Source organism: Ammospiza nelsoni, chromosome 21 (assembly GCF_027579445.1).
Source record: "Ammospiza nelsoni isolate bAmmNel1 chromosome 21, bAmmNel1.pri, whole genome shotgun sequence".
Classification (NCBI taxonomy): Eukaryota; Metazoa; Chordata; class Aves; order Passeriformes; family Passerellidae; genus Ammospiza; species Ammospiza nelsoni.
The window spans coordinates 7,857,027-7,879,904 of NC_080653.1; the positions used below are offsets into that span (position 1 = coordinate 7,857,027).

Genomic DNA, 22,878 nt, shown 5'->3' on the forward strand with positions numbered 1-22,878 from the left:
TTGGCCCCCAAGTTCTCTGGCTGGAGGCAGGCTGAGAGTCTCCAGGCAGAAGATGTTAGTGGTCATGATTCTGTTATTCACCAACTTAGCTGTTCTTCTGCAAAGATTTACCACTCTAGTATGGAAACTCTCCTACAGCCAACTCCTTCTGCTTTGTCTAAAAGTGTTTGATAAATTCTCCAGGGGAATGGGAGGTTCTCTAGGAGCTGTCATGAAAGAGGAGTGTGATGTGAATCGTCCATTTGCCAAAATGAAAATGGAGAAAAAATATCAAGCCCTTTTTTTGAGGGGAAAAACCAAACAAACACAAACCCAACACCAAAACAAACCAGCAGGTGACTGATTTTTGAAAATTTCTAGCACCTCTTTGGCAGGATCTCTTGTGCCACTGCTGTCTTGGAACTGGTCTTGTAACTCTCCTTGTTCCCTGATGCTTTGCTTCTTCATGTCTTGCTAGAGCCAGGCCCCTCCTGTCACACATTTGCAGACCATTTTAAGGAGGCCCTTCAAACCATGGAGCTCAGTCCTGCTCCAGCTGTGCTGTGTGCTTATTGCTCTGGGTAGTAGCTTTAATCATCTGCAGCTCCCATCCTTCATTAGATGGCTCTGAGCAGTGTGGCTTAGCTTGGGCCAAATCACTGATTGCCTTCAGATCAGCAGCTCCTGGAGCAGCCAGCCCAACCCAGGACACAGCCTTCCAGCCCACTCCCTGTCAGCAGGAATGCTTAGGGAGAAAAATAAGATTAATTTAATTGCCTTTTTGTTTGCAGCACCACTCCTTTATATGTCCTGAAGATCAGTTCGGTCTTGGACAAGTCACCTGTTGGAAGCTTCCTGCCTCACTTCCTGAGAAAGCTGAGGCCAAAGTCCTTGAAACAGGCAGGACAACCTTGTTTTCACAAAGTCCAAGCGTGAGAGCTGGTTCCACCATATCTCAATTAACCTTCTGTTTAAATGCACAGAAAATAGTTTTGTCCATTGACTGAAGCAGTCAAATTATTGTTCCCCTCAGTTAAAGGGTAGGAGTGGAAATGGTTACTAATTATTTCTTTTTCATTCATTTGCTTTTGTGAATGATTGCTGAGAACAGCTGGATTAAGTGGCTTTATGTGTGAGCACATAAAGAACCTGTGAAATATAGAGGTGTTTGGATTTGTGCTGTTGAAGCAGAGCAATTTCTGATTACAATTTTCTGTCACATTTTGGATGGATGTGTTTCTACATAAGCTGAAATTGCCATTCCAGCCTTAAAATGCTGTAGCACTTGGTAGATGCATACAAGTGGCTTAAGGTCTTTCCTCCTCTCTTCAGACCAGAAAAAATGCTGCATTTCTTACTTGAGAGCTGAAGAGTTGTGTATCAGAGAAAATTTTTTAAAAATACTAAGAGTTAATTGAGGTAGAAGGAGTCTTGGGCATTAAACTTGCTTTGTGGGCCATGTTCATGAATTGTTGTTGCAAGTATTTGCTTCAGGTGCAGATGTTGACCTACCTCTTTCATTCCTTATGTTCAGGACAATTAGTAATACTGCCAAACCAGAAAATACACAGATCATTTTCTAAGAGCAGGTTCTTGGAGAAAAGGTGTCGTCATTTACCTTCTGTGTGTGCAGAATTATGTATCAACTCAGCCTTTTTCTCTAGTGGAGAGGCAGCCATGCACAAGGATGTCTGAGTCCATGGTTTGATGGACTTTTTAGGAAACTTGAAGGAGAGATGTGCTGAATGTTCTGGGTGTGTTCCACTGCAGTGGATTCAGCTCCTGACTCCACAGTGCTTGCAGGTGCTGGTGTTCAGGGAAAACACAGCTCTTAAGCATTCTGTGTATGTGTCTACCTCCTAGCAGTATATTTATGTGTATAAAATAATGCTGTAGGGAGGTAAAGTATAAAGGTTAATTTGTTTATGTTGAGTTCCATCAAGATGGAGACTGTATTTGCCATCGCTCCCTGAGATGGGGGTGTGTTCCCCAGTGGGACCCATCTTTGCAGTGGCAATAAGAGGGTGAAGCAGCACTGAGTGTTGCTGAGGCATTTTGCAGCTCCTGGTGCTGGAGCAGGCAGTTATCCCTGGAGAGCAGCAGGAGATGCTCCAGCCCTGGACTATGAGAGATCAGAAGGATCTTTTCCTGCAGGAGAGGCTCCTCTTGTTTCCAGTTCCTAGACTGTCAGGAATCTGCCCTGTGTTCAGTGAATCATTCCTGGAGAGCACTCAGGCAGTGTGGAGGAGGAAAATGCCTGGTGTGAATGCAGGAGGTATAAAAGTCAGATGAGAGGGGAGAGATAAGAATATGTCAGGACAGAGTGCAGTGAAACTGGGACTGCAGAGAAAGGAGCTGGAGGTTTGCAGGAGAGGTGACTTGGGAGCCTGGGAGATGGGGAGGGAGGCAGCAAAAGAAGATGGGTTGGCAAGGGAGATGGCAGTCTGAATTCTTACACTTTCTAATTTTGGAATGCTTGCCTTTGTAACCTTAATAATTTTGTTCTAATACACCAGATACAAAAATTGCATTATATGTTCAGAGGAATTTGGTTACTATGGTAATGGGTATATAAGTACATAAGAGATGAGATGTCAGCAGTCAGAACAGCTGTAATGTAGCACACAAACCTGTGACTACCAGAATTGGGGAAGCAGGCCCTTACAAACTTCTGCTTCAGTCTCATTTCTCACTGCCAGGATGTGTGTTCCTGTGTGAAAGTGACATCAGAGCTTCTACAACAAATCTTCTGGGGTTTTAGAATTATTATATATAAATATATGAACTAGAAAAATATGGTTTATCAGTTAGAAATGGAAAGATGCAAAAGACTTGAATATATGCCTTGGTGCCATGGTGATTTTTAAACTTTTGTGCTGTTTATCTAGGAAATAAGCAGATGTGGGAAATGGTGGTGGAGGATTAAAAAAAAAACAACTTCATTTGGGACAGATGTGAGGAAGGGCTGTTAGGATGGTCTGGGAAGTCAGTGCTCTCTCCTGTGTCATAAAGGGAGACAAAACTGGCTTTTTTCAGCTAACAGGCTTAAGGGAACAGTTCTGTCTCTCCTTGTGCTTATCCCTCATATTGAAAAGGGAGGAAAACTCTAAACAGTAATGCTGGTGTGGGAAAAAGAGTAAGGCAGTGTAAACTTACAGTAATAAATCTGTAAATCAGTCTTAATCAGTTCTTAATCTTAAATTGGTTCCTAATCAAAATAGGAGTAGGGTTCTGGAGCAGCCTTGTAATCAGAGTAGTGGTTTTGAGAAGTTCTCAGGAGTTGGTTATTATTTGATGATTGGATTCTATTATAAAGTTGCTTAAAATAGCAGGAGCAGAACTTAATTGGACCTTCAGTCCTGTGATCTTAACAATTCAATTGAGACATATTCTGTATATCTGAACCACAAATTGTTTTGTGTATTAGTTAAAATGAACATTTTCCCCATGAAAGCAAATAAAACTCATCAAATTAAAAGGTTATGCTTGTCATCTTAATACATACTGAGAACTATTTTTTGTTTTAAGTGGAAAGCATAAAGAGAAGGGATTCAGACCTTGCAGAAACTGGTGGAGAGGCATTCCTTCTAGTATGTAGAACAGTAAAAAAAGGGGATTTTTAAATTTTGTTTTTGTTTGGTTTTGGTTGTTTGCCTCTTCCTATTGTTGTATGCTGTGTAGGAAATGGTTCTGCTTAGTCATGTGAAGACTGGAAAAAACATAACCTGAGCTGGAGTAAAGCAAATTGCCATGACTTTGGGGAATTCCAGCAGGAAAGGAGGTGCTCACGGGCTCTGGAAACGTGTGACATAATTGCTCATTAAAGCTATCCCATTTATGGGTACAGATAATCTGGTAACACAGATTTAACAGCTATAAAAGGTTTTAAACTCTTTTGAAGCTGAAATATGTTTGAACCGCTTTTTGAATGAGCTTTAAGTTACAAACATAGGTGAGCAGCTATAAATCCTTGCTGCTCTGGCAGTGTCTGTGTGCTGCAGTGGGTTGGTCATCTGAAGATGGTAATCTTCAACCTGAAGAACAGAATAATCTTTCACTGGTCATCTGTTCTGACAAGGGCTTCTCTGCCTGTGCCCAGTGCTGAAGGGCCATGCACTTTCCTGGAACCTCTCCTTATTTCCCTGCAGCCTTCCAATAAACCTTTTTTCTATTAATGATAGTAATCCTGTATTTTATAAAATCCTGTGTTAAAAGAATTTGACCTTTTTCATAGCAAGGTGTGTTTTGATGATGCTTATTTGACCCTAGAAGAATAGAAGCATAAAAATTGTCATCCAGGTTCTGATACCTCGCCTGTCTGCTCCTATCTCCTGTCCCTGGCAGTGGTGACAACCTGGGTGCTTGGGAAGCAGTGCCAGGAGCATCCAGGAATACCTTACCTGACCTGGCTGAGGATGTTCTTGCTCATGTAAATGTTTAAAAAGCAGTTTCTGGTTTCAAAAGCAGTGTTTCTGTCTCTTGGGTTCAATGCCTCACAGTCATTTCTGCAGGTTAATTTTGCTGTTTGTACTTTGATTGGTTGAATTCCTTTGCTGTGTTATAAACATGTTGCTCTTACAGTTTATGGCTTCTCTCTTTGTTTTTGAAGTCTGAGCACTTATCATGGCGTTCTTATTTATGATTTTTAACTACTCTTACACCTTTCTGCTCAAGCTTAGTTTGTCTTTTTAGGCATTTACAACTTCCCATTTCTGAGACTTTTTTTACTGTACTTCCATTTTACTGCTATATGTGAATGAAGAATAATCTCCAGCCATGGCAGAGACTTCTTCAAGTACTGTCAGAAATTCTGTATTATTTTTCTGATTGATTCTCCATCTTGTTTTTTAAAAAAACCCAGTCTGACATTGTCTTTGGCATAATTGTGCAATAATTTTGCTGAGTTTTCTGCAGCAGGCTCAGCTCCTAAGTTATGTTTAGTTTAAGAGTAGATGTTTGCTTTATGGTTCTTTACTTTTTTGACCTTTCATCTCCTGTCTTGTTGCTCATTTTTAAGGTTCTTGTGTGCTTTTTGATGCTGTCAGCTGCCCTAAATAAAACATGTCATGTACCTTTCCCTCCCATCCAGATCTTAAGTGCAGATATTATGCTGGATTCACACATTATCTGTGGTCACTCTGGTTGCAAGCACATTTTCTCTTGTTCAAAATGTAATGTAATTATTATCTGACCTCTTGCCTTTTTTAGTTTTGTGTCAATTCAGAGGTGATGATTCTGTTCTCCACCTATGACTAATTCTCACAGTAATTTTGTGTACTTTTTCCCCTTCTTTTTGAATATTCTTTTGAGTTGTACTGTTCTTTTAATGACATATAGTCTAGTGCATAAATGGTTCGTTTTCTGCTTCTTAGTGCAGCACAGTCACCAAGTGATTAGCATGTTGCTCCCACTAATTGATAGTTCAGTTAATTCTTCTGTTCAGTTTGGTTGCAGCCGTTGTTGGGAGCTTCTGGAGCAGCAGCAGCTGCTGGAAGGGGACAGCAGCTGTGACAAAAGCTGAACGTCACTCTGGAGCTACGTCAGACTTTAGGGCAGCTGCTTACTCGTCCCCATAGGTCAGTAATGTTTAATTTAAGTGTTTATGGAAGGACCAGCTGTCCTGGTCTGTGACAGCACCTTGCCTTGTACCCAGTTATCTTCTTTGTTTACTTTCTCTCCATTCCCTTGTTCTCCTGTGTGGCTTTTTGTCAGGCTGGGTGACTCCCCAAGGCTTCTTGCTGTTGGTTTGTAAGATTGTTCCTACAGAATCTCACAGAGTTCTCCTGGATTTTTCTGTTTGTGTTTGGTTTTATTTTCTGCCTCAAGTTCTTCCTACTGGCATCAGTTTTGTCAGGTTTATACTTGCTCAAATAAGAATCTGACCTGTGGACTGGAGGGTTGGACACAGCTTCTTGCAGGAGTGGGAGTGTTCTTCTGCACTCCAGGGAATTCATTTGCAAGCTCAATTTAAGCATTTTTTCTTTTTTTTTTTTTTTTTTTTTTTTTTTTACTGATTGACCAGAAAGACTTTGAATTGCTTTCTTTCAGGCCTCTTTTCAAAAACTATGGTGATACTGCCACTTTTTAATTACTTCTTTTCTCAAGGGTAATTATCTATGTTGTGAGCTTCAGAAGCTTATTTCTGAGTTATTTATGCTGAATCCAAAATAGCTAATTTGCTTACGTTTACTCTATTTATTGTTCTGGGACAGAATTGCTTAGGGGTCAAGAAAAGGTTTCTTTAAACTCAAGTCCCATTAGAGTATCTGACTTATTTTTTTTTTTTTTTATGGGCAGCTGGAGTTTCCCAGTATTTTTGCCTCTAGACTTAATTGACTCTCATCAACTGGCCTCTTGCTAACCTCTTCCTGGCCAGTGTGCTGCCAGCACAGCATCTCCCACACTGGATCCCTTGTAAAATGTGCTCCTTGCTTGGAGAGATGTGGCCATGGAGAGCTGGCTGTAGGTGATGCACTCGCAGAATGTTTGTTAATGTGATGCTTTACATTAATAAAGGAAAAGAGCTGGCAACGACTGTGAACTTACTGAATTGCGAAAGAAGGGCGACAGAAGATTTCATTTTTTCCAGTTGCCTTCCTCATAGCTTTGCTAGCCTAAGGAATCACTAAATTTAGAGCTGACCTTCTTAATAAATGTACCAGAACTATCACAGGCAAAGACATCCAGGAGATGTTAGTGTTGAACATGTTAAGGAATGGTGAGCACTTCTTGAACATTCATTTGAGAAATGAATGTTGGCTATTCTTCAGCTGTTCCATAGGTCTAATTTTTGATCTTGTGGGATATTCTGCTTTAAATAGTAGGAGGAAAAAAGCAAGATTTTTTTAGTATTAATTTTTCTCAACTACATCAGTATTGTCTTTTATATATGTTGTTTAAGTGGTAGGGTCAGTGGTAGATTTGGTGTGAGTGATATTGTAAAAATTGCCAGTTAACAAAACTAGTATTTTCAAGAATACAGGTAGTGTTTGCTTATAACTGACATATGAAACCCATCAAAAGAGATTTAGTTTGTTCAGAATATCTTGTCTTTAACACAAGAACACACATTATCTTTTAAGTTCTTAGAAAACTTGAAATATCGTGGAAATAATTAAAAAAAATATTTACACCCAGCACAGAAACACAGATCCTGGGCTTGTCAGAAAAGGTTTGGGAAATACAACTTTCTGACCCTTTTGTTAGTGACATTCCTGGAAAGTTAACACCCAAGCAGAACAGCTCAGCTGGATCAGAAAGTGTGCTGGGGTAAGTAATTCAAGGAGTTGATGATGGACATTTTAGTGTCAGAATCTTGAGAGGAAATCAAAGTAAGGCAGAGAGTCTACAAGTACATGTATAAGAGAAATGCAAGCAGTGCTCGAACATAAAAGTGTCTTCCTGAGGCTATTCTGTGAAAAAGTATAATGAAAGAAAAAAACAGAAGTAGAAAAGCAGAGAGGGAAAGAAAAAAAACCTGCATAGAGGTTTTTTCAGGATAGAACCATTCCTCAAAAATCTTTTAAAAATAAATTGAAAAGGGAATCTTATAGGAATGGTAGGCTTGTTCCTTGTCAGATGAAAAAAGAAGGACTGAGCAGGGAAGAAAAGCCTGTTTGAACATAGATGCTCACACAGACAAAAAATTGCAAGAATTCACTGTAATATCCAGGTGCAGATTCATCTTATCCTTCTAATCTATTCCTTCTAGAAATACCTAGGTGAGGGAATGTGAAAGATAAAGGGGACAGCATTTCATGCCTGTTCTTTGCTGAACTCCTGTGGAGAAGGTTCTCTGTTCCTGTGCAGGAAGCAGAACTTTGTTGCAGAGGTGTACATGGGCTTGGAGACCATGTGAAGTGCCCTTGCTGCTATAAGGCAAGTGATGGAAGTGTCTGAGATCTCACCTGTTCAGGCTTTGGCAGCAGAAGGGTCTCCTCACCTGGAAATGAAATTATTCTGTCTTTCCCCTTCCCCTGGAGACTGGCAGAAAGCAAAGGAGAATCTCATGTACATGGGCTTGGAGTGAAAAGCAGTGTGGAAAAGAATCTCAGTGGGGCTTCCCATGTTCCACAGGTACCTTCCACAATCCACTTTGCTCATCCCATTCCTGGTGGTTTTGTTCTGCTTGCAGTTGGCATTATTTTAGGATGATCAGTTTGGTGACAGCTTTTTGGATATTTTTCTGAGTATTTAACATTTTTCTAACAGTTTCGTGTAGAATGTCATTCATCTGCATTTCCCTTTTCCTTTGTGACTGACAGCCCTGGTGGATCCAGTGTGGAGAACAAGTGTACTGAAAAGAATGATTTTAAGATCATTAAGAGAAAGGCAAGTTCATTACTTTGTCAGCACTTTTTTTGTCTGAGCTGCAGCTCACGACTAAGTGGTACAAGTAAGTTAGCAGAATCCCAAGGGAGATGTTCCTGAGTGCCCTTTGTCCCCTTTGCAGGGCATGGGAGAAATTAAATGCCCCTTGCTGCATCTCCAGCCTTTTCTTGTTTCATTTCTGGGGTTTTTTGGTTTTGTTGTTTTTTGTTTGGTTTTTTTTTTTTTTTTTTCCCTCAATTGCCACTCTAGGAAAAATTCCAAACTGCAGAACTAGGAGGAGAAAAAATAACATGTTGTTAGCTTGGTGGGAGAGGCTTAGCCCAGTGCACCAGGAGTCTGTGATATGGGGTTTTGCATGAGTCAAGGGACTGCAATTCCTGTCTGTTCTGGGAGGTTTGAGGTGCTGATGGACCTTCCATTGTGACAGTCACTGGGACACAACTGTCTGCTGCCATCTGCCTGGGGTCACTGAGGGTGGACAGGAAGCTGATTTTGAGCTATTCAAGGAAACAGCCACCTTCTGCTGTGAGCACAGTAACTCTTCTTCCATGTGTTCAGAGCATGTTAAGGCCCTTGAGAATTACCCTGCTTTTGTCAGAACAGGAAAAAAGGGGCTGGCTGGGTGGAGCAGAGCCTGGGTTAAGAGGTTTGAAGAAATGCAAAGCAATAAAAACCAGTGTCTATAGTTTTGACAAGCTTGCTGGAAGGAGGAGTGTGGTGCAGTGATCAGGAATGTGCTTTCCCAGGATCCGTGAAGGACCTGATGGACCTGAGTCCCTCTGTGTTTGCTGAGCTGTGCAGAAGGATGGGGACAGTCTTGGATCTGACAGTCTCACACTGGCTGCAGGTTCCCTGAATTTCAGGGGAGCCACCAGAACTCCTTCTGTCTGTGCCCTTGTGGAAAGGCCCCACCACTGCTGGCACCTGGCTTTGGGAACAGTAAATAAAGTGATGGGACCTGTAGTGGGTAATTCCTGCCCTTTACTTTTCTGGGTAAGGTAACTCCATGCATAGAATTTATCAGGCTAAAGTTTTAAAGGTTGATTTAAATGCAGATAATAAATTTAAATCGCGGTTAAGTGGCATCATTGCTAAAGTGGCATATATGAGCACTGCCTGATAATTGTTCATGCTTTATGATGCTGGACCTTAATCATCTTTTCTGCTGTGTTCCCATTAACTGTACAGCCCTTCCACTTCCCATTCCAGGTTAAACTCTTATTTTTCTTAGACCGCTTTAATCTTTTTTATATTGCAAGCTTTTATTCTGAGTTTATAGAAATGGGGAGTGATTTGTCTGCTGCTTCCAAAAGAATTTGTGCTTTCAGGTCAAGTATTCAATACTACAGAGAAACTTTTAAAATTCGTTATTTTAAGCATTTAAAAAATCTAATAATTCTTTAGGCATTCTTACCATCTAGCTCTTACTTCAGGTGTAATTGAAAATAATTGAAAATCAGTTCTTTCAACAGTTTCAGTTTATCATATTTAGGATAGTTGTGGAAATTTTCAGTGTCAGCTGGAAGCCATTCAGGAAATTTTTAATAGTGTGTTGAGAGGATAATTTAATCTCAGCTTCATACACTCCCTGGATCTGACCCATATGCAAGTAACAGAAAATCCCTTTTCCCATTTTTGATAGTTGTATGATGACACTCATTCCCCATCTTATTTGGTGCTTGTGCATTAGATCATGCCAGAGAAAATTACACTCAGATTTAGCAACTGTTTGCACTACCAGCAATACAGATTCTTTAAAAAATCTAAATATCAGTTTCTAAATGATGGGTAGTTGATTTTAGTGGTGTGAGGGGTGATTTTGTTGGTTGTTTTATTACTTTGAATGAGAAGATCTGCGAAGAGCCAGTAGTTTTTTGTGTTGAATATTCACTTTTTAGTCTTTGCTGTTAGTGTCAGCTGTGAAGATCTTAGGGGCTGTAACTGGTCTCCTGCTTGGTTTGTTTGTTTTTAAAGTGTCATATATATTCAATGAGGGAAAAACACAGTGTAGCTATGTTTGACAGCAAAGAGAAGTTTTTATAGATGTTACTGTGCTAAGTGTATGGGATACCAGATGACTATAACATAAAACAAGATTTATGTCTGGAATTGTAAATAACTTTGTTTGTAGCTCAGTAATAGAGGACAGCTTTCCTCTTGGCCTCCACAGCCATTGTGGAAGCCTGTGTGGCTCTGGTTCCCAGTGAAATGGGCAGACACAGGATGATGGATGCAGAAATCTGTTTATTGTTTCCATTTTGTGCTCACATGGTATTTGTTTAGCTCTGGTTCTCATATTTTTGTTGGATGTGTTGGTTCCTTGAAATGTCATTTGTAGGGACAAAGCATGCTGCTCTTCAGTGCTAATCATCTACAAGCAAGTGTGTGGTGTAATTTGGTTTCTGCAAACTTTTGAACTGTCTTAAGGAACTAAAAATGCTATACTGTATCTCATGATTAATGTAACCAAGTACCTTCTAGTCACTGTCACTCACTGAGTTGGTCTGAATGGGAACTTGAAAAATAATATGGACAGGTGATAACCTCAGTGTGTGATTCCCTTCTCTTCTGCAGGGAATGCCAAGCACATTCTCTTTAGTACATTGGTGTATATTACCTGAAAATGGTTATCTGTGACACTGACAGATAACCAGAGTTATCTATCAGAGAGTTTAGTGTAGCGTGGACAGATTTTAATTTCTCTGAGGTCTCCTAGCATAAGACTGAAATATGCACTTTAATTATGGCAGCTGACCATTTGGAGCTTTGCTTGTTCCACTCTGCAGCATCCCAGGGGATGTTAGTCACAGGGGTGGGTCTTAACTTGAGCTTGAGATGACATGGCAGGAGGCAGAAAACTCCAAAGAGAACAGGTCTTATCCCGTCCTCATCTTCAGCTTTCTTGTGTCAGAGGTTCGAGGGGTGTGTGTGTACCTTTAATGTAGCCATAATTACAGGGATGTAACATCTTATCGATTCATAGACTTTTGTGGATGTGTGCATGTGGTTTCTGCTAACTGATAGTTGTTCAGATGAAAGTAATGTGATAAAACATTTTGGCCTGTAGTCAGTGTCATTTACACCAGTAATGGTAGCCACTAAGTGTAGTGAGTTCAGACTACTATGTGGAAATAGTCCTGTGCTTTGGTCATTCCCTGGTTTGCTTTGACTCTTTCTCACATTCCTACTCCACCTTATTGGTTAAGATTGAAGTCCTGGTAATTGTGTTAATGCAGTGCAGTATTATCTTTTCATATGAGTGACACCTTGGAAAAAATGTGGGTTTATTTTTTCTAATTTTAGCAGCCTGCAAGGTGGCCTGTAGGTAGTCGCACAAACTCAGAGGGTGCTGTATCCTGTTTGCGGTGCCTGTCCCTTGGCCAGAGCCAGGATCCAGCCACCTGATCTGATCTGAAGTGAGATGATCAGTCCCATCCACTGGGAACAATTGTATTTAACAGTATAGCTGCACCAATCCAAAAACCCTGTAGTGAATAGATTGCACTGGTGGAAGAATGTAAAATACCCAAGTGCAACTTGACTGTACTTCAGAAAAGCAGCTGCCTGCTGGTGTGTGATTTAATTTTCAGGGCAGTTTAGTTGTGGGGTTGATTTTTTTGTTTTAATCCTAAGTCTCGCTTGTATTTTTAATACACTTAAAATAATGCAATGGCTGCTTTGTGTGCCACTTCTCCTGCTTTCCATTTCCCCACAGCATTCAGGTGTCATTACTGCAAGGCAGGAGGCAGAGCTCTGCTGCTGGCACTGCTGGGCTTTGGCAGGCAGTGCCTGTTGTCTGGGTAAAAAGAAGAGGGAATTTAATATTGTAGCATCCATAAAAATTGGAGCACTTCATTAAGTGAGACTGTGTAAAGATTTCTTATGGATGGAATTTACATTAATGCATTTTACTGCTCCATCTGAGGAGATCAAATGATAAGCACAGTGTCATGTACACGTTTGTGACTATTCTGTTAAATAGATTTTAATACTTAATAGTTTTTTTTTTTTCTCATGCATTTCAAAGCAGCAATTATTTCCAAGGATAAAGATAATGAAATTTTTCTTGATGTTCTCAAGAATAAAGGGGGAAAAAAATGTATTTTAAGGTGTATCACGGTAGGTGAGGAGTTCTGCTCTGTCCCATCCCACGCCTGTGTGTGTTGTCAGTGGGCCTGGTAGGAGTTTCAGCTGCAGGAAGAAATGTTCGTGTTGCTGACATTTCAGAGCCATGCTCAGAAGGGACAGCAGGAATGAGTTTGGTGGCTGGTTTGGCGTGGGGGGTCTCTGGGGAGGGGGAGCAGGCTGTAACCCATCTCAGCTTTTCCCCGCGCGCTGGCTCTCACACGCACGCTCGCTCACAGGGACATGTGACTTTTGGCCATATTAGCAGGTTTATCCAAGCCTAGCCCCTCTGACTAACAGATGTAGGGAAAAGGGCATTCTGGGATTGCAGCAGTTGCTTTTGAACAACAATGTCCTTTTTGTAAGAATCTGATGCTTCTTAAAAGATGGAACATGACATCATTACCGTCGATCCAAGAAACATTCCTTCAATAACACTGAGTGTGCTCTGGTTATCAGCTCCCTTCCCCCAGCTCCTTTCTCTTGCTTTTCTGACACGCTTTTTGTCTATTGTTTTGTTGGGGGCTGTAAATGTGAAACAGTTGTCTTTCAGTGTTACGTGCTTGCTAGAGCTGGAATCAAGTGGAATATTGTTGATATATGAAAAAGAAAAATAACAAAAACCCCACTTTTCCTCCAGCTTTCATAAATGTAGTGTGCTTCAGGTATGGGCTGAGCTAGAGCTAATTATTTCCCTTCCCACACAGTATTAGTTATGGTGTTATGCAAGGGAAGGTGGGGATATCACAGTCCCGATCCTGTGCATCCCACTCGGCCTCCCTGGCAGCTGTGTGCAGATGCTGGTTGTTCCAAGGCTCCTGCAGTGATCCTGCATCATAGGAAAAGTGTGAGTGCTCAGCAGTGCAGTGTGGCAGGGCTGTGAGCAGCTGCGTATTTTCTGTATGTGTGTCCTGTTCTTCTGCTTGGTCCACCACTGGGATTTCAGTGTCAGCTTTTCCTTCTCCCCTGAGAGCGGGCGATCACGGAAATGCATTCTGGGTTGCATTATAAATCTCTTTGAATGCTGACTGCTTGGAGGAAAATGCTGGATTTTCCTTCCTTTCTGTGCTTTCTCTCTCCCCATGCCTGTCTTCCTCAGAAAAACTGGAGATTCCTGTGGAGTTTACAGCCAGGTACATCTCGGCTGTGTTTCACAGCCAGGCTCTGCAGCAATGCTGGGAGGTCTCTAACGAGGAGCAGGCAGGCTGTGGGACTTGCACATGCTGCAACTCTCCAGAGAGGAGAACTACTGAGCACAAACATGCAGGAATATGTCTTTTTCCATCCTTGTAGGAATTGCTCTGCAGGGACTGGAAAACAAATGATTCATTGATGGTCTAGAGGCTTGGAAAAAGGTGGAGTTTATAGTGTCCAGAAAGGGAGGAGAAATGGACAGGGCCTTCTGATGTTTTTTAAACTTAGGCTTGTTGTCTTTCACATCTTCATAATGGAAATAAACTTCCAACTTTTTTAAAAAACAAATTTGATATATGAAATAAAAATAAAAAAAGCACAACTCTTGGCCAGACAGATTTTTTTTTTGGAAAGAAGAGAGATATGTGATTAACTGTTTGCCAGTGACAGAATTGTTTTTATTAGTGATAATTTACAGGGATTTGATAGGAAATCCTAAGACCTCCCTTTAGGAGAAAAAGGGCTTTTTATTTGTAGTGGTTTTTTGGCATCACCTGTTGTAAAAATATTGTAAGATTTTAGCACAACTTAACGTTATACTTTTATTTTGGATAGATTCCAAGACACAAAGCTTGTAGTAAATGAAAGTGAACTCATGGTGCAGACAGAATTTTATACATTCCCAGTTGTGTCTGAAGTTGCAAGTTCCTCTGAAGAAAGGGTTTGCCAATGGCCTATTGTCCATTGTCTCAAATGCCAGTCACAATTCCAATGTGCGTTTGCCTCTGCTGAAGCAGAGCAGAAGGAGGAGCAGCGGGTGTGGAATTGGGTATCTCCTCTTCTGGATGCTGTTTCTCTGAGAAAGGGATTGCAAGTAAACCTCTGAAGAGCAGGCACTTTGTGATAGACAGCACAAAATCCAAACAATTTTTTAGGACACAGTGGGTGTAGCTCTTCAGAGGGAAGGTGTCACAGTAATGTGGACTCACTGGTGATGAACTGGTCAGAGATTCTCTGGCTGCTCTGCAGGTGATGGAGCAGATGCTGGAGCATGGAATGCGCCTCATTTTGTGTTTTGATTTTGGTCTCTGTCCTAGATGAGGTCCTTGACTGGTGTCACAGTGGGGCTGTGACATTATCCCAGCACCAGGGCTGCCTGCTCTGGAGGAAGTGAAGCTGCTTTGCTCTGGCTTGCTTGGGGCTCTTTGAGCAGAGGATAAGCAGTGAAGGATTGCAATCTTTTTCTTGCAGTAATCCATGCTGAAGAGGCTCCATTCATACAGATGAGCCAAGGGTTGAAGCAGCACTTTAAACCCAGATAGTCGGTCGGCTGACTGCCCAGCAGGATGCCATCAACCAGCCGAGCGGGCAGCCTGAAGGACCCCGAAATTGCAGAGCTCTTCTTCAAAGAAGATCCAGAAAAGCTCTTCACAGATCTCCGAGAGATTGGCCATGGAAGCTTCGGAGCAGTTTATTTTGTAAGTAGCACCACGACTTGTGAATTTTAGGTGTGTTTCTTTTTTAAACTGTGGGTGTAGACTTTTTTGAGCATAATGAGGAAAAGAAACTAACTACTGTGACTTTTTTTTGTGTGGTGTTTGGGGCAGAGATGTTATCTTGTGTGTCTGTATGGTCTCAATCCTTTCACAAACTTGCAGTCTCTGAGAGCTGTTTGCATACAAAAAAAAAAACCCCTGGAAACTTTGTCCTTGCCCTTTAGCTGCATCATTATGTTGCAGGCAGGGATTTATGTGCAAATTAAAACGTGGACTTCTGCTCCATCAGTTCTGACTGGCAGTGCACTTCTCTTGGTCTGATCATCTCCTTATCACCTCTTGTTCCTTGAGAGAAATTGAGTTCTCTTCCCCTTTGTGCATACCCCGAGGCTCCCTTAAAGCCATTCTTTATGTTTGACACCTGAGTGTGGGTGCTTTTGTTGTCATTTGTCCTGTCACATCCATTCCTACTGCAGGCAAGAATCCCAGTATCCATCTGCATAATACTTACCTGACATGAAGGGATCCTCATGGCAACCTCAGTGCAGCTTGCTGTGTGCTAACCAAATATTGTGGGGCCTTCATTAAAAAACACTTTCCTCAGAAAACCTTTTCACGTTTATAATTATAGGAGGTGTGGCCAAACCTGCCAATTTTCCTTCAGAAAGCCATTTGTGTCACTATTTTATGAGATGCCTATTCAGTGTTAATAATTGCAGCAGACCATGTTGGGAACCTTCCAGCACAAATTTAATGCAGCACAGATGAACTAATTAGGAAAAGCTTCTTAATTTTTTTTCCCTGCTTAAAACTATGAGCCACCACTGTCTGGGAACAGATCTGGGGGAGGAAGTGTTTTTTAACGAAACAGTCTTCACCTGTGGCCTTAAATTCACCTCACTTTGGTTAAACAGTGAATATCAAGGGGGGGAGCTGACAGATCTGTCTTCCTGCTATGTGGAAATATTATTGAAGAAATTTTGTGGAAGTTTTTTTGGAACACTGTATCTTTCAGAGGCACGCATGGACCACACAGATATGGAAACCCAAAATGCAGCTGCAGATAGGCTGTGAGCTGGAGGCAAACAGCATTCCCAAACACCAGCAGGAAGCTGCCATGGGGTTTTTGTAGCCTGCCTGAACTTTGTCCTTGTGGTAAGGGCTGATGGCCCATTACCAGCTCCATCTCCAAAGCAATTGCAACTCAGAGGCCATTAATTTCTAGCCATTCTTTCTCTTTTCCCCCCACCATTTTAAATCACCAGTTCATTATAGATTGGTATTTACTCACTATAGAGTGCAATTACTTGCTGGCATTCGGATTGTGCTTCTTTGTCAGAAAGTACCTCTGATTTGGCACTTGCTTAAAGACAAGTCTAAGCAGTGTATCACACAACCCCAGCCCATGTAGGGGCTTCATTTTTGTCAAGAGAAGGTTTCTGATAAGGGCACTCTGTTGCTGTTTCTGTGTTAGGAAGTTTAAACCTCTAAGTTTTGTGTTGTGTCTTTTTACTACTAATGGTTCTGAGATGTTGAATCTAAAACTGCTCCATGCAACGTGCCCCATCCTTCAAAGAGAAGCCCAAAAGATCAGAGAGACAACTCTGGAAAGGGAAATTAATTGTGAAAGCATGAAGAACTGAAACATAGGGGAGTCTGTCTCTTGGGTGCTTTATTCCTCTGTAAAGCTAGAAATAAAACTTCTTAAGTTTCTTGACAAAATTTTGATTCTGCTACTGCAAACAATTAAACTTTCTCTAATTAACATAATGTTGGATTATAGTTAATAACTGCTTTAAATGATATTACTGAAGCCAGTGACATACTCCACTTTTTCTTTGTGCATACTTTGCCTGTATCAATGCTGAAGCTACTCTGGTCACCAGATGTTGATCCTTTGTGTGGAGTTTTTGGAAGAAAGCAGGATATATGTGCATACATGTCTGCCATGAAACAAGCCTTGCTCATTTGGATGGTTAAAGGGAGCTGCCCTTGCACATCTTCCTGGCTTTTGTCTAGGAATTGTTTTTCAATTATCCCAGATCACAGGGAAACTTAAAAAAGCAAATGCAACTCTGTGATTTTAGTATTTCTGGGGTGTCAGCCAGGACAGTTCTCCCTCTCTAGGACTGTAGGTGTTCAGCAGACTCTGTCAGGTGTTGTTTGCTTGGGTTTTCTGATGCAAAGCATCCTCTCTCCAGGCAGCTTTCATGGCATGCAGCCTGCACCAAAAATTTGATTGATAAATAGATGTGGGGGTAATTACCCAATAGAAAATCCATATAATCCTGAAATCTCTCCTATCTAATTTAAAATAGAGTTTAGGGTTTTACTGATAGTTGTACCCATCTTTCTTCCCTTTTAGCAGTGATCCCACCAATGGGTGATATATATTGATCTTACTCCTGTCTCTTTGTTTCTGTTGCATCCTTCATAGCAAAAAGTTCCTTTCATTTTTTTTTTCCTTTTATAATTGATATGAATTTTGCTGGTTCACCTCATGGTTTTAGTTTCTTAGAAACTGCAAGTCTGGCACCTCTGAATCATTTTTGGTATTATCCTTACCCTACTCCCTGCTCTGCAGTGTAATAATAGCTTTTGCTTGACACAGGAAACCTACTACACTGGAACACTGCAGATGGAGCAGAAGAATAACCCACTCTCTTTTGTTAGAGCTGGGTTCCTTCTGCTTTACTGTAGTATTTTGCTTCCCTGCTTTATTGGCAGTTCTTCACACAGTTGAATGTTTCAGAGATTGTCTTTAGTCAGTAAAGATCTAGCAGTCAGAATTTTATTCTTTTTGTCTCAAACAACAAAAATAATCTCCCCCCCCAACTTTACAGGTACTGTCAGTGAGAGGATCCTCTGAAACAGAAAGAAAAGTAAAAATAGTATTGGTTCAAGCTTATCATAGCCAGTTGAAATAAAGACTGGCAGGGAATTCTGGGAATCTCTTTAATGAACAGCAGAATTAAAACATGACTGAAAAATCTTTTTACAAAAGGCAGAGCCCTAGTACTTCATTAATCCATGTTCTGGTAGGTTGTGCTTGATAGTACAAATATATTAAAAATCAACATTTTCATCAGTCATCTGTGAATGCTGTGGTGCACATGATTCTGATTTATATCATTTGGCTTCATGTCCAAGTTGATTATTATTATCACAGAGACTCAAAGGTCTTTTCCTCCACCACCCTCCTGTGCTGCTGAAATCTCTAACAGAGGAAATCTGGGGTCTTATTTGGAACCATCCTTCCTGCAAGGTGCTGCCTCTTCTCCTGCTGTGGAGAATGAGCCCTTGCTTTGGTGCTGAGTTAAACAAAGCTTCTTGTCTAGTCCTTGCCTTGCATTGTTGCTGTCTGAAGTCAGGAAGTTTGCCTTTGAAGTGTGAAAAACCATGTACATTTATGGTGCAGTGTAAATAACAATACTATGAAATTGAGAAGCCTCATCTGAAGATGGGTCACTTGGATTGCTGCCATGTCTCTCTTGTATCTTCTGCCTTCCTTTAAGACACAAAATTTTTGGGACCACTGGGGAGAAACCTGCTCCAGACACTGGTGGCTGTCTCCAGTGCATCATGTGACATCTTTCCTTATGGATTGAGTGGAACTGGGTGGCTGAGCCTTGCTTCTGTTTCATGTGGAATGGACCTGGGCAGGGAGAGAAGGTGATTTAGGGAAAATCTCTTCTACTTGAATCAGAGCTGAGTTTTAGTTTAAGTCACAATGCTTGACTCCTGTAGAGACTTGGTGGATGCTGAGCATGGAAAAATATCACACCTTGTCTCCCTTTCACTTTGGAAAGAAATTCCTAATTTTTGCAGCAGTCACAACTCTGGAAGATATTTTAGTTTAATGTTCTGCAAAAGTTAGTTAAGAATAGAGATTATTTGATGATTGTGTGTGGTTTGCATCTTATGGAAAGCTGGGGCCTGAAGGAGCTGATGGATTGTGTTTTCCTGTTACAGGCACGTGATGTGCGCACCAATGAAGTGGTGGCCATCAAGAAAATGTCATATAGTGGGAAGCAGTCCAATGAGGTATGTAAAACATGTTGTATATTAAACCTTGATCATTGCAAATAATTGCTATATTGGGATGGTTTTAGTTAGCTTGGGTTCCTGCAGGAGAAATATTTTCTATATATTTTCTATAACTGCAAATGTGAATAAGAGTACTGTGTAAATAAATCAATTTACTGTTCTGTGTATTTCTGTGTAGTCTGCTCCTGAAAAAAGAGAGGTGGAACTCTCTTCTTTCAGATACAAAGGGCTCTTTTTGGGACCACAGAAATGTGTAGACAGGAAAAAAAATTAAAATGATGAGTTTGTATGTTGGTGTCTTACTGCCCTTAAATGTTCCATTTTAAATACATTTCCAAAATCCAGGACAAAGGAATGATAGAAATGGATGCAGTAGTGAGAGGGAGCCTTCCTTGTACCAAGTAGTGAGGCAGAATGCATCTCTCCCTGAATGACTCTGCTGATGAGCAGCTGAAACAAAGGCAAAAAAAGAATGGTGAATGAATGAGTGTGAAAATCTGAACAGCAGCATAATTCCACAAGAATTGCCAGAGCCAGGGATTAAGGCAGTCTTTGCAGAAGGGTCTGTACAAGTGGGCCTCTGAGATTTGGACATTAAGTGTTTTTATGGCCACCCCAGATGTGTATCCTTTCCCTGGGATGCTTAGCAGAGAGAGTTGATTTTATACTTGAAACATTTAAGTGCTAATACAGTTTCTTGAAAAGCCCAAGATGACACAAGCAGCTAATTTGGTATTATTTCTGGTAAATAACATCTATCAAATCATGGCATGATTTTTCAGCAGAAGTATTTTTCATAGGCATGTTGTCCAAAGCATTTATGGTTCCCTCCCTCCATTCTCTATATTCCAATCTTAGCAGCAGCCTTGCTCTGATGAGTTCGACTAACAGCTCATTGCTTTCTGTGCCTGCCTTTTGTGTATTGATCATCTGCACTCCAAGGGGCTGAACTATTCCTTCCTCTGTGTGTGTGTCTGTGTAGGAGGTAGAGGTGGCAGTGTCTCTCCAGCAGTCCTGAATTCTAGCTTCAGAGTTAAATTTGCTGTGCCTGTTTCTGTTTTGTCGCTGCGGTGACTTGTTTAACTGTGTACTGATGAAAGAATAATTTGTACTTGCTACTTGTCCTACTGTTTTAATTACTGTGAGCTATAAATACTCTATTCACATGAATGAAACAAACTGTGCATGCTTCAAAAATAGCTTTTGTTTGTCTTCAATGCGTATGTTTCTTTATTTTGAAGAAAGTAATAAGAGCAGGATTAAAACACTTTCTATTTTACATCCATATTTATTTGTTTTGTTCAGAAGTTCACTGGAGTTATGATAGAGCTGATGTAAAGAAAATTGATTAAGGGCATTCTGGTATCATTTAGTTTCATAATAAGATATTATCATTGGTGGGAAAAAATTATTCTCTCAAATAATGTCATATTTTGTACTAAGAATAGGTTTAAAACCTTTGAAAAATGTAGTACTGTGCTCTTAATGTGATCTTGGAGCTTTTTTTTTATGCAGGAAATCATGAATACTTCTTGACTAATACATGACTTCTCTCTTCCCAGTATAGAAATTTAACATGGTGCTGCTTTCTTGGTTTGGCTTTTATTGCTTAGTACCTCAAAGCCTTTAAGGCTGAAGGTAAAAGGCAACGAAGTCACTCCAGTGTCAGTGAGAGGGTTTGTGCTATAGCTGCACTGTGTCATTCTATAGCCATTCTGGTGTTGAGAAATGCTTAATGTAGTCAATCAGCTGCCTCAGTTGTGGGATTCTGTGTTCCCCAGTTTCGTGTGTTTCTCTAACCCTAAAATTGTTATTGAGGTTTTGCACATGTTTTCCAAAACCTTACGGTGGATGGGCCCTCTGTCCCTCTGTGAGTACTACCCACATACCAACACGTGAGGAAGAGTGTGCTGAGAGATTAACAGGACCTGGAAACCAACTTTTGAGCCTTTTGGTGTTGGATTCCTCTCCCTCTGGTTAACTTCACAACTGATACTGTTGCTCAAAAGCATTTGCAGTGTCAACACTCTTACATTTATGGCTGCATACTTAAATGGTTTCAGCCACTGCAGTTACTATTGAAGGTACTTTCTGTGGTTGTAGTTTTGCTGTGGCACTCTCAGACTCTTGCCTTTATTACCTGAGGAGATGTGGATGTGCAACACATGGGGGGAGTTGGAGGTCTCCAAGGCAAGCAGTGTCAGTGTCTAGGCACACGTTGGAACTTGACATTTTGGCCTCTTCTGTGCTTTAAAGTTGCACTAACAGAGCTCTCCTTATTATAAACCTGGCTTTGTCTTATCTGTTTATATTTTTTCTCCAGCAGAGCCATCCCTTTATCTAGCAGGTAACTAGTTTTAAATTGGCCCTTGTAAAGATTAAACTAGTAATAGAGAAACATTATCAAGAATGTACTCAGATAGTTGGCAGCTGATAAAGTGAGCCTCATCCAGTGTAATATAGTGACTAGTAGGGGTAGGTCTTTATAGTAACAAGAGCTGAGAGAGGCAGCTGATCCTACTGAAGGACACTTAGCACCCACATCTCTTTCAGGTTGGGGTGTATGTTTGATTTGACAACAGAATTGGTATCCCTTAGTAGAGGATCACTTCTTTTTTGAGGACTTGCTCAGATATTAAGTGTTTACCAGTATATCCTATGCACACATACAAATATATAAACATAAAGCATTACATTGATGAGAAATTCTTGCATTGAGCCTAATTGATCAGCAACTTATTTTGTGGGTCTGCTGAGGAGTTAAGCAGTGAATATCATAGTGTTGATACAAACTTACTTTGATTTGAACCTTGAGATAGTTTTGCCTCTTGAAATAATTAAACTACATAGTAACAACAACAAGAACAAGGTAACAGTTCTAAAAAGTCTTTCTGTTTATTTTATTCCCTACAGAAATGGCAGGATATTATTAAGGAAGTCAAGTTCCTCCAAAGAATAAAACACCCTAACAGTATAGAATACAAAGGCTGCTATCTGCGGGAGCATACAGCATGGGTGAGCAAATGCTGCTCTGCACTTCTCTTCCTTGCTTTAAGGTGCTTTGAAATCCCTCCAGCTGGATTTTGGGAGGCACCTGAGCACTGGTGTTGTACAGACTGAGATGAGCATAGCCAAGGGCCTTGCAGGTGCTCAGCAAACTGGATGTACTTTCTGGAACCAAGATTTAAGGAAATTTGCCTTTTTGCTTAGATTTAAGTGTTGCTGTTCTAGTGTATTTAGCTTGATAAACTGAGTATTTGAAATAATGTGCACCCATCACTAGTAAAGTTTTGTAGTGCAATATACTAAAGAAATCATATTACTGAACTAATAGTTTAAGTTGTAAGTACTGTTTTGTGAGTTAGCTTCAATAAATCTGTAGGGCAAAGTTTTAGTTTCTCTTTTTGAAATCTGTCTGGGACAGAATCTTAAGTAAATCCCTAAATAGCCCTTTAATACTCTGATAAGCTTGTTAAGTGCAGTATAACATTCCTGTTAAGTATGTGCATATAAAATATGATATGTAATACAATATCTAACTGGTCATGAATGTGCTTTGGCCTTCCTTGCAAGTGGTGTTGCTTGGTATCTTACTGGAGGGTTATGCTTAATTCCACTTAGAGCTGTACTTGTGGGAGGGGTCAGTGCTGGGATGGAGTTTATGTTATAGTACAAGCAATATTTGCTTTGTTATGGCAGCCTGCACTGTGTGTTCCAGGAATTAGTTCTGGATTTCTCCATACAAGTCTAGAAAACATTTATTTTC

The 22,878-nt window shown here is 40.7% G+C and overlaps 1 protein-coding gene across 2 annotated transcripts in view; it reads left to right on the forward strand.

Annotated features, from left to right (window-relative positions):
• Positions 1–22,878, forward strand: part of TAOK1 (TAO kinase 1) — a 65,191-nt gene that overhangs the window by 12,894 nt on the left and 29,419 nt on the right. For both annotated transcript variants that reach the window (XM_059487207.1, XM_059487208.1), the window contains exons 2-4: positions 14,821–15,047; positions 19,038–19,109; positions 22,026–22,127. In XM_059487207.1, the coding sequence (XP_059343190.1) occupies positions 14,916–15,047; positions 19,038–19,109; positions 22,026–22,127 (306 nt within the window). In that variant the 5' untranslated portion in view covers positions 14,821–14,915. The remainder of the gene's footprint in view (positions 1–14,820; positions 15,048–19,037; positions 19,110–22,025; positions 22,128–22,878) is intronic.